We start from the raw sequence: 11,177 nt of genomic DNA, 5'->3' as shown, positions 1-11,177 counted from the left end.
GCCACAAACACAGACAATACCGGTTCTGGCACTATCAACCTTTTCAGCAGGTTTATGTGGTACGTTTGTGTGTCTGCTCGCTTACCGGGCTGCTGCAGGCGATAATTCACGGGACCTCTCCTCTCGAGGACCGTATATGGGCCCTGCCACTGAGCTAGGAATTTGCAGGAGCTGCTGGGCACTAGCAGGAGTACCCGATCACCAGGTTAGAACTCACAGGGTTGCGTTGGGCAGTTGTACACTCGTTTCTGTTCCTCCTGGGCGGCTCTCATATGTTCCTGGACGATCGGGGCCACTCGGTCGATCTTCTCCTGCATATCCTGTACATACTCGATGACCAAGCGGAACGGGGGAGGCTGTTCTTCCCAGGCTTCCCGTGCCACGTCCAGCAGTCCACGCGGCCGCCGTCCGAAGAGGAGCTCGAAGGGTGTGAAGCCCGTGGATGCCTGGGGGCACTCTCGGACAGCGAAGAGGACGTATGGCAGGAGAAGGTCCCAGTTCCTCCCTTCCTCGTCTACCACCCGGCGCAACAGCTGCTTTAAGGTCCAGTTGAACCGTTCGACCAGCCCATCCGTTTGTTGGTAGTAGACCGATGCCTTTAGGTGTTTCACCTGCAACAGCCGACACAGATCAGACATAAGCTTTGACACAAACTGGGTACCTTGGTCAGTTAGGATGTCTTTTGGGATCCCCACACAGCTGAACAGGAGCACCAGTTCTTTGGCGATGTTCCGGGAGGTGGTTTTACGCAGTGGTACCGCTTCAGGGTATCTGGTGGCATAGTCCACGATTACCAATATGTACTCATGCCCTCGGGTGGATCTGGGGAGCGGCCCGACGAGGTCCATGCCAATCCTCTCAAACGGGATGCCTATGATGGGAAGCGGGATGAGTGGTGCCGGCAGGGGCTTCCTTGGGGCTGTGCGTTGGCACTGGGGGCATTGTTGGCAGAAGCGCCAGACCTCTGCGTCCATGCCTGGCCAGACAAAATGGTCCTTCAGCTTCTCCAGGGTGTTTCTCGCCCCCAGGTGGCCCCCAAGCAGATGGGCATGGGCCAGGTGCATCAGGGCCTGCGTTCTGGCTTTGGACACGACCAAGGGGTCCACGGTCTCCCCACGGCGGTTGGTCCGGTGGTACAGTAAGTCTCCTTTGACCAGAAAGTAAGAGGAGGGGAGCCTCTGGTTCGGGCTCTGGTCGATCCCTTCGATCTGGCGCACCTGGGCCAAGCAATACTTCAGGTGGCTGTCCTCTTTCTGCTCTCGGCCAAAGTTCCCCTGCCAGTTTACCTGCTGGAATACAGACGAGAGAGGGTTAGAAGGTGTGTGCAGCTTACCGTCTGTCCCGGCGTCCACCTCGCCTCGGGCCAGGTAGGCCTGTTGCACTCGTGCTTCCTTCGCTCCCTGCGGCGATTTTGGCCGATCCAGCGTGGGGAGGACACGTCCTGCTGGCCAGGTTTTCTGGGTCTTCTTCAGTGTCCCGTGGTCTGGCTCAGTCGGGCTGGGCTCGTCCTGGGGCGCTCCATAGTCCGGGTGGCCTTGCTGGTGCTGTCCCTCTTTGCCGAGTGCCTGGGTGGTCAGGGTGTGTTCCAGGGCGGTGAATAGTTCCCTGGATGTCCCGGGGGCTCGCATCCCCACGGCCTGGCGTTCTGTGGGTGGCAAGGTCCTCAGGAACCGGTCCATGGCCACCCTCTCTACAACCTCAGTGGCAGAGTGCATGTCAGGCTGGAGCCACCTCTTGGTGAGGCGCAGGAGGGTGTCCATCTGTCCACGTGGCTTGGCTCCCAGCCTGTAGCGCCACCGGTGGAACTCCGCCGCTGCCTGGAGCGGGTTTCGCCCACACCATGCCAGGATCTCCCTCTTTACCTCTCCATAGTCAGCTGCTTCCTCTGGAGAGAGGGAGTAATAGGCTGTGCGTGCCTCCCCGGAAAGCAGCGGGCTGAGGATGCGTGGCCACTCATCGCGGTCCCACTCTTCGCGGCGGGCGACGCTCTCAAAGGTCTCGAGGTAGGCCTCGATGTCGTCTTCGGGGTTTAGAGGGGGAAGCAGGTGTTGGACCTCACGGCCAGGATCAGGGAGGTGCGTAGCAGCTGCAGGAGTCGCTGTCCTCCGGGCCACTAGCTCTTGTGTCACCGCTTGTAGGCTGTGGGCAAACTGTTGTGCCACCGTTTGCTGCTGAATACTGGCCTCCAGAAGGTGCTGCAGCATGGGATCCATGTTTATGAACAATCCCCAATGGAGGAGAGGGAAAATGGGGAAAAGAGAGGGGGAAAAAAAAAAAACGCTTATTTAGACAGGTGGGTCTGTGCTCATGCCCGCATCCTCCACCAGTGTAGGGATTTTAGCCAGCGGTGGGCGGAGCACAGACACACAGGAGGCTGTTTCAATGTTATGGGGGATTTATTTAAGACAATCGGTGAACAGGGGTGCGCGTGTAGGTGCGCGTGTGGGTGTGTGTGTGGGTTGAAGGGCGATCAGGCGGTGAGGGTCTTGGCCGTCGGCGGTTACAGCCAAGGGGGCGGGGCGGAGCTGTCACTCACGTCAGAGTCACCTGAAACCCGAAAAACACACAACAGCGATTAGCAAACAGGCACGCATCGGCAAAACTGCATAAAACACGCCAGAAATTCGCGCACATGCTCGGAGATACTTCTCTCTTTCTGCGAGTGGAATATCGCCCTTTTGTACTCTCCCCTTGCTTGCTGGATGGTGGAATTCTTCCGTACGGTGCACCATTCACGAGCCGTGGGTGTGTCGGCGGCCCCGCCCCGCCGCCACGTGCTCTCTGGATGTCCAAAACATTTGGTGGCGCTGAAGCGGAACGGTCTCTTCTGCGCCACTGCGGCAGTCGCGTGAGGAGCAATCTTTGTTTCCTGTGCGCCGGCTACCGGCCTGGCACCACAATATATATATATATATATATATATATATATATATATATATATATACACATATATACATATATACACACACACACATTTTATATATATATATATATATATATAGAGAGAGAGAGAGAGAGAGAGAGAGAGAGATACATACATACGTGTGTGTGTGTGTGTGTGTGTGTGTGTGTGTGTGTAGATATATGTACAGCCACACACACGGCCTATGTATGTATAAACACAGAGATACAGCAAACAGATTATGGTGGGTGTATTTATTTATGACAATGTTAATATTACGACTGTTATAACAACATATACAGTAACAAGTAAAAGCACTTACCTTGGAGTCCGTGTTACATTTCACACATCCTGTGATCCGCTGTGTCCCTTAAAAGTTGAAAACGCACAGTGGATAGGTAACAATTAAGTGAATGCGACTATTTAAGGTTATTTGTTTTGTCGTTTTGTCTTGTTACTTCAACTGTATTGTTAAAAAAAAAAAAACAGTCGGCGCAAACCGGCACAAATGAAGCACGAACGATTGAGACGATTTAGAGTGAATTTGGAGCACGTGGGGGGCTGGTGATGTAATCTCACAAAACATAATGTCTAATATTTTAAAAACAGAAGCAGCACAAACAAAACTTTTACCTGCACAAACCAGCACAAACGAAGCACGAACGATTGAGAATTTGAAGCATCTGGGGGGGCTGAGTGACCCCAGAATGACCTATAAATATTCTTTTAATATCTCCAGAACCGAAGCAGCACAAACGAAAATTTTTACGGCACAAACCAGCACAAATGGAGCACAAACGATTGAGACTATTTTGCCGACGTTTTGCATTGGGTGGGGGGCCGACTTCACGCAGGTCTTCAGTTTGTCTACAAACCAAAAACAAAAGTGTAAAATTGCCCATTTTAGTATCAGACCAAACTTCTATTCAATTGTTAGGGAGAGATGCGCTATGTAAAATGGATCTACAAATTTGATGCTCTCCTGGTGGAATGTATATAGACAGCAAGGGAACAAAAATGCAAATGATACTTTCAGAACCACAAGTCAATGTCAGTTTCACTGTACAATGATATATGATTCAAAACGTGTTGTTGAAATTGAAAAGAAGTGGTAAAATGGCACAAGATGACAAATGCCCCTTTGACATTGCAGTATATAGTCATAGGGAAACAGGGAGCTGCAATGCAAATTGATAATTGTGATTTCATTGACAAATGGTTTCAGATCCCAAATTCAGTTCCACTAGTAACCCTTTATGTGAACAACGGATGGGAGTCAAAAGACTTAGAACAAATGATGAAGAAAGCAGAAAGGGTTGAGTGGAAGGCAACAGAACATCCTTTAATTTTCCACTCAGACAAAATGTACATTAGGATTCTGTGCACCACTATAATGACAGGAATTCCACGAGAAGTGGTGTTCAATAAGAAAGGACAAACGCACTTAAAAGAAACACCCTCAATTGAATCAAGAACAGCTGAACTACTCAAATAAATGGAGACCAAGGTACCAACAGAATTGTGGTTTCAACATGACACTGACATGGGCTTGGTTAACGCTGCAAACTCAGTCAGAATTAGAACTACGTGAGGAGCTCAACTACTTAGGAAACAACAGTATCCATTTTGTCCTGATGCAGAACAAGGGATCAGAAAAATTATTGAAGGTTTGGTTTCAGCAGCAGTTTTAATTGATACCTCTGGCTTCAAAATTTACTGTTGCTAAAACAGACAACTCAAAATGGCATATAGTGCATGACTTGAGGGCAGTTAATGACATAGTAGAGGCAAGTTCTTAGGGCTGACCTTGAAGATCTAATTTTAAAAAGCATATTGCTTCAATACATTAATGATATTTTAATTTGTTCCTCATCATTTGAACAATGCCATAGAGATATCAGAGTGCTAACCAAACTAGCTCAAGTAGGTCATAAAGTCTCAAAAACTAAGTTACAATACTGTCAACCACAGGTTGAGTACTTAGGAAGGCTCATTGCACACCAGACTAAGGCTATAGCACTAGCCCAACTAGAAGGTATAATTAAAGCACCATTACCACAAATTGTAGGAAAAATGATGACCTTTATGGGTATGACGGGGTTTAGTTCTGACTGGATAGAGGACTACGCAATAAAAACAGCCCCTTTGAGAGCACTCATGTGAAGAGTAGGACAACAAAACTTGCGGGCACCATTAATATGGAATAGTGATGCTTTCGTAGCCTTTGAATCATTAAAGAAGGAACTTCAGGTTGCAACAGCATTAGCTACCCCAGATTACATCAAATTGTTTCAAATGTATGTAGCCAACAAGGCAGATGGATATGCATCTGCAGTACTGATGCAGGACACCTGTATTGGTAGGAAAAAACAACCCATTGCATATTATTGCACCAAGCTAGACAATGTAGCACAGGGCTACCCTCTGGGTTACCAACAAGGACTTGCCGCCCTACACTACACCTATGAAAAAGCTTCCACCTTGACTATGGTCTATCCAGTAGTCATTTATACTCATCACAAAGTAGTGGAATCTGGACTTCAACCAGATTTGGGTTCCACACCCATCTTAGAAGCAGATGTTAAATTACTTTGTGGACAGATGATGTTTCAGAGACCATTTAGGTTTTGCTCAATTAGCTGAATTAAAAGCACTCGCCACAGCATGTCAATTAGCTAAAGGTCAAACTGAGAAAAAAAAATACTGACTCTGCCTATGCCCATGGAGTGTGCCACCTGTTTTGGGCTGTTTGGAAACAACGAGGCTTTAGAAATGTTATGGGATGCCCATCCAACATGCTGAACAAATATTCCAACTGATTTCTGCCATGATGCATCCTAGGTGATTAGCAATTATTAAATGTCACGCACACAAAAAAGGCAATGTCTACATAATTAAAGGTAACAATGCTGAGGATTTGGAAGCCGAGAAAGCTTCAGGGTGCCAGGTAGCAGTGATAGCCCCAGTGGTTCTTATTCAGCCTAAACCTAACTTGGATGATATTGCACGTATGCAACATCAGGCAAATGCTTATGAACATTCGGTGTGGCAACAGAGAGGTGCTACTAGAGACGCAAATGGCATATTGCGCTCTCATGGGGGATATATGATTGCACCTACTGCGCTTCTCACTGTACTTATTTCAGATGCACATGGTTTTTACCATTGCACAAGGGGGAGGTGATAAGAAAAAATAAAACAACAAGGATACGGGTCTTCATATTTACAAGTAATGGTGGATATTTTTTTTTTTTGTCAGGGTATGAAGTTTATGCTCAAAACAATGTCAAGAAAGGGACATCAGCACCAATAGGGCACATACCAGTACCAGACAGACCGTTCAAACACCTAGTGCTAGACTATGTGGACATGGTGAGAAATGTGGGATGGAAAAGATACATGTTGGTGATAATAGACAGATTTAGCAGATGGGTAGAAGCAGTACCATCAAAAGACCAGGCTGCAGGTACAGTGATTAAATTCTTGACCAGAGAAGTTTTATCAAAATCTATATTTAGCAATCCATCACAGATACGTTCTGACAATGGGTTAGCATATGTCCCAAGACAGTGAAAACAATGTTGCAACAGCTAAGAATAAAACAGAGACTGGTATGTGTTTATCACTTTCAATCGCAAGGAATGGTGGAAAGGGTGAATTGCATTCTTAAGGCTAAGATGAATAAAATTTGTGCTGACACCAAACTCAACTGGGTTGATACATTACCCCTTGCACTGATGAGCTAACAGACTAACAGAATTATGAATCTAACACCACATGAAATGCTTATCGGTCAACCCATGCCTGTGCCATATTTGAGAGGTCCCTACGAAGGACCGCATCTAGAGCAGTTGCAAATGGAACTGAGAACATATATGTGACAGCTAACTGCTATGCACAAAGAAATCTAGTCACAGGATCAGAACAGGGGGCCAAGGGAAGAAGAAGAAGTACCATGTCCAGTGGTTCCTGGAGACCAGGTACATCTAAGGGTATTCAGGAGAAAGTGGAATGCACACAGACAAGAAGGTCCATACAAAGTGGTAGCAGCCACCCCAACAACCATACAAGTTAAAGGAAGGACTGCTTGATATCATTTGAACCATTGTACTAGAATACCTAGACTAAGATGTAGGAGACGAGAAGATCAGACTGCTTCAGAAGAAGAAGGTCTAGCAGCTTATATGTCAGAAGAAAGCCATGAAGGAGGAGGGGAGGAACCAGAACCTGCCCCAGAATAACCTAAGAGAGATGCTTATTCAGTTGTTGCATCTGGTTCTGAACCTGATATGCCTGCAGAGGGGAAAGGAAATGAACCGTTACCTGCCCCCACCGAACAAGAGAGTGAGCCTGGTCATTGTACTGAGCATGATATTGCTCAGCTTCTTGCAAAACCTCCTGCAGACTCAGGCCCTTCAACAACCTACCAACCAGGATTCCCTACACTTGATTTTTCAGCCATTGAGGGCCCCCAAGCCTTGACTGATTCCCAGATTGATATACAGATTAGAAGATTACTCAGAACTAATAACACAAACAAAACATCAACCTTAATTCCCAGGATGGTAATGTTATTTTCTGTTCCACAAAGTAAAAAGAAGGATAAATTACTAAAAACTGCACAGGACAATGGGTGGTATGAGTGGGCAATGTACACCGCAGAGAAATCAAGAATGAACAATTGTTGGTTATGCATGCCATCACCTCTAAAAAGACTCATAGTAATACCCAACCAGTATGATTGCAGATAATGTGCTGAATTTAATCAACCATTTTGCCATATGAACAGTTCTAAAATTCCTTACTGTCCTGCTGAATATCTATCCTTCTTAGGACAATCACAGTTTCATAAATATTACAATTTGTCAGGATGGGAACATTGGTGCCGACGCTTAGATGTGTGAACAGAAGTTTAGAAAAGGGAGACTCCTTCAGTGTATGAAATAGATTACACACTTGAGTATGAATGTTTTAATAAGTCACATGGCAAACATGAGTTAGCCAAATTTAAGGGTAATTGTGCTGTAACCTAAATAATGATACTTTCTGGCCGACAAATGTAGTAAAAGAAGCTGTATATCAAGCAACAGCAAGAGTGCCAGAGAATATGATGGTAATAATGCCTCAAAACTGCACGAACCAAACTTTGCCGTTCCCGTTAATACACCCGTATGAGGAGCAGAGAGTAGCAGTAGCAGATTTATTCTAGCTTTTTTGAAGGCAAGCATTTAAGGGCCACATTACCTAAAGGGTGGACGGGAATATGTGCTAGGGTGCAAATGATTCAGGAAATCACTATGATGAACTGGGATCCTGAACAACCTGCTATAACTGCACAGAGTGCATATAGATGCAATAGGGCAACCAAGGGGTATACTCATTAATTTCAAGGCTAGAGATGAAGTGAAGTCAGGTTATACTCATTTGGATAATGCCCAACAAGAACACAAAATGGATCAATTGCATTTACTATAATCAGCAAAGGTTTATTAAAGGAATCAAATCATGACATTTAAACATTTTTAAATGTTCATTATTTTGTTTATTGGGTGTAATAGAATAGGTTAACATGCTTTAATGTTCAAAAAACACATTATTTTTCACATATTGTACATTATTGCAGAACCTCTATTCCCAAGCTGCCTGAAACGCTCCAATTTCTCCAAAGCCCCTCCTTCCGAAAAGCCCAGAGTGCTTGGATTGGCCAGCTGACCCATTGCATTGTGATTGGCCCCAAACATGTGTCAGAAATGTAACGCCCCTTGGCTTAGTTTCAGCCTCCGATGCTTCTAAAGCAATTTTAAGCTCCAAAGCAACATACTGTAGGTTTTACTGTTTAATTTTGAACCTGAGTCAGATTCAGAAAATGCTAATGCTCAAGTGGAACCAACTTTGCAAACACGACTTGAGCAGAATGTTCCACAGTGATATGGTTTTTTTTTGTAACTCTCTTACCGTTCAGATACAATGCAAATTCTGACACCCCACCGGTGGGCCGGCATGTTGTTAAGTGCAAAACTATGCTCTCTACACAGCTTCTCTGTGTACATAGGTAATCATGTCATATATCTTTGGAAAGCTAAGATTCCTGTGATTCGATTGCTATAAGATACTGTTGGATGTTGTTTGAAGATACAATCACAACAGCAGCTACAATCAACGTCTCTGTCAGACCACCAACAAACAAACAAACTCTTGCGGCAACTTAGCAAACTTTAGATAGCACATTAGCAGAGGTCTACAACTGAACCCTGGGCCACAACACAAAACTCCACATTTGAACAGTCAATAGCAGATACTTCATAAAATAATCAAACACACTTACAGTTTCTGATTCAGAAGCAAAAGATTGTACGAGCAAAGTGGGAATTGTCCCACTTTTCAGGAGTAGCCTTTGTGTGTAGCCTGCATTGTATTCACCCAGGTTCAGGAAGCTGTCGAATAATTCTCCACTTGGAGCAGTTGGTCACTGCGTAACTGAATGTCAGTAAAAGAAGATTGTAATTTTATATCTTCAGTGAATGGAGGTGAGACCAATCAGACAGGTTTTACAGGAAAATACGCGGAAATACTCGTGGCTAACAGCTCTCAATTCTGCCAAATGCTAGCTCACACAGTCAGTCAGTCAGTTTGAGGAAAATGGATATATGCTGATTTTTTATTTTATTTTTTTTTTATATCAGTAAAGAGATTGAAACTGAAAAAGCAACATCCTCTGATGCTGAGCAAGAAAACAAGGTGTGTAAATGTCTATATGAGTTCCAATTTACACGAACATGATATGAGCAGAGCAGAAGAAAGATAATGTGCTTTGCATGGCACTGTATGAGCTACATATAGCTTGGCTACATATAGCGTGCCTCCCCTTGGCTAGCAACACCAAACTAGCTTAGTTAGAAAAGTTTTATATTTTATATGGTCTGGTAGTCCAGCACTGACAACACCCGAGGCAAGTTTTATGATAAATCCAACTTTTTCTGATCATGTCATACATTGACAGCTAGTTTACCACAGCTTCCATAAAATAAAACTTTATGGAAAGCTACTAGATGAGCTGGAAAAAATGCATGGAGAAGAATCTGGGCTCAGCCCCGGATAATTAAGACTCCCTGTTTTTAGCCATGAAAATTATACATGATAAAATGACTTTAATTATGAAAATATTCAATATTGTACTTATTTTAATTTTGTTATGGTGACTGAAATGATTGACTGAAAATGCTAAACTAGTTTCACTATTTTAATGCGTGAATTATAAGTGCATAATTTTTAATGGGGTATATATTTTTATATGTTTATTGATAAATAAAATGTCAAAATATAACAAAATATGCTGTATTTTATTATTTTGTAATTGTTAATAAAATATTAGGACAGTTTTATACTATTGGGGCAATTTAGAGATCCATCCACGTTAGATATAATCTCCGGGTCGCTAACGACCAGAATATGTAATAATGATTGGTGAAACATGTATGCATTTAATGGTTAATGTAATGGGACAAACAGTGGGCATTGCACCAATTTGTCCATAATTATTGTACCATGTCTTTGGGTGCATGGGTTATCCAATCACATGCTCTTAGGGAGCATATAAAATTGAACTTCAGAGCACCGCTTGTGCGTCACTACACAAGGATCGCCCATTCCGGTTTTGATCCTATCCACTTTGGAGGTATGTGACTAACACTAATATGCGTGGTTTAATGTAATCAATTTGTTATTCTTGTCGACAGCTTAGTTATGGACAGTTTATTACTGTGATCAGCTGGAGACTGCCATTCTCTCAACATTCTTCCTCCGCATTCCAGTGCTTTATTGCCGTGTTCTTTTATCCTATTTTTAATCCAAAATGGTTTATGTGCCAAGATAAGATATTCTAGACACTCAGGTATAGCATAGAATAAGTTATTACCTTATTCCAGGGTAGTGAATCCTCACCACTGGGGCTCTGGAATCATGAAAAGTGGAATAGTGAGCTTCTTGTAGGTAGTTCAGTTGGTTTCTTTGAAGAACAAAATAATAAACCTTGTCTATTTTTCTAACTACACTAAACCACTCTGTAAACAACAATGTCTTTTGCTCAAACCTCCTCTCTCAAGAATTTGTTTTACTAAAGAATAAAAGTTACAGTAAAAGAAAATATTAAAAATTAAACAGAGATCAATTCTCTATTTAACAATAACTAGATCTACTTAAAGCTTGTACATAATAAATACCAAGCCTGGCTGTCTCCTCAGCGAATGATCTTCACCCAAGATTCGGCAAAGTTTGG

At 43.8% G+C, this 11,177-nt stretch overlaps 1 protein-coding gene across 3 annotated transcripts; it reads right to left on the bottom strand.

The window, feature by feature from the left end:
- Positions 1-206: 206 nt before the first annotated feature.
- Positions 207-11,177, bottom strand: LOC128606843 (uncharacterized). 3 transcript variants are annotated; one of them, XM_053623328.1, is made up of 4 exons: positions 11,122-11,177; positions 10,818-10,853; positions 3,225-3,271; positions 207-2,888 (listed from the first exon to the last, which is right to left on the bottom strand). In XM_053623328.1, exon 4 carries the CDS (start codon positions 2,211-2,213, stop codon positions 207-209), a length of 2,007 nt encoding a protein of 668 aa, XP_053479303.1. In that variant the 5' UTR covers positions 2,214-2,888; positions 3,225-3,271; positions 10,818-10,853; positions 11,122-11,177. The 3 variants fall into 3 exon arrangements, with proteins under 3 accessions (XP_053479303.1, XP_053479304.1, XP_053479302.1); XM_053623329.1 differs by lacking the exons at positions 10,818-10,853; positions 11,122-11,177 and adding an exon at positions 9,228-9,612 and having other exon boundaries at positions 207-611; positions 696-2,888; XM_053623327.1 differs by lacking the exons at positions 10,818-10,853; positions 11,122-11,177 and adding an exon at positions 9,228-9,612 and having other exon boundaries at positions 207-2,547; positions 2,633-2,888.

This window comes from Ictalurus furcatus, chromosome 4, assembly GCF_023375685.1.
Source record: "Ictalurus furcatus strain D&B chromosome 4, Billie_1.0, whole genome shotgun sequence".
Classification (NCBI taxonomy): domain Eukaryota; kingdom Metazoa; phylum Chordata; class Actinopteri; order Siluriformes; family Ictaluridae; genus Ictalurus; species Ictalurus furcatus.
Note: the sequence above shows the minus strand (reverse complement) of the source record. Positions and strands in the feature narration are given on the sequence as shown.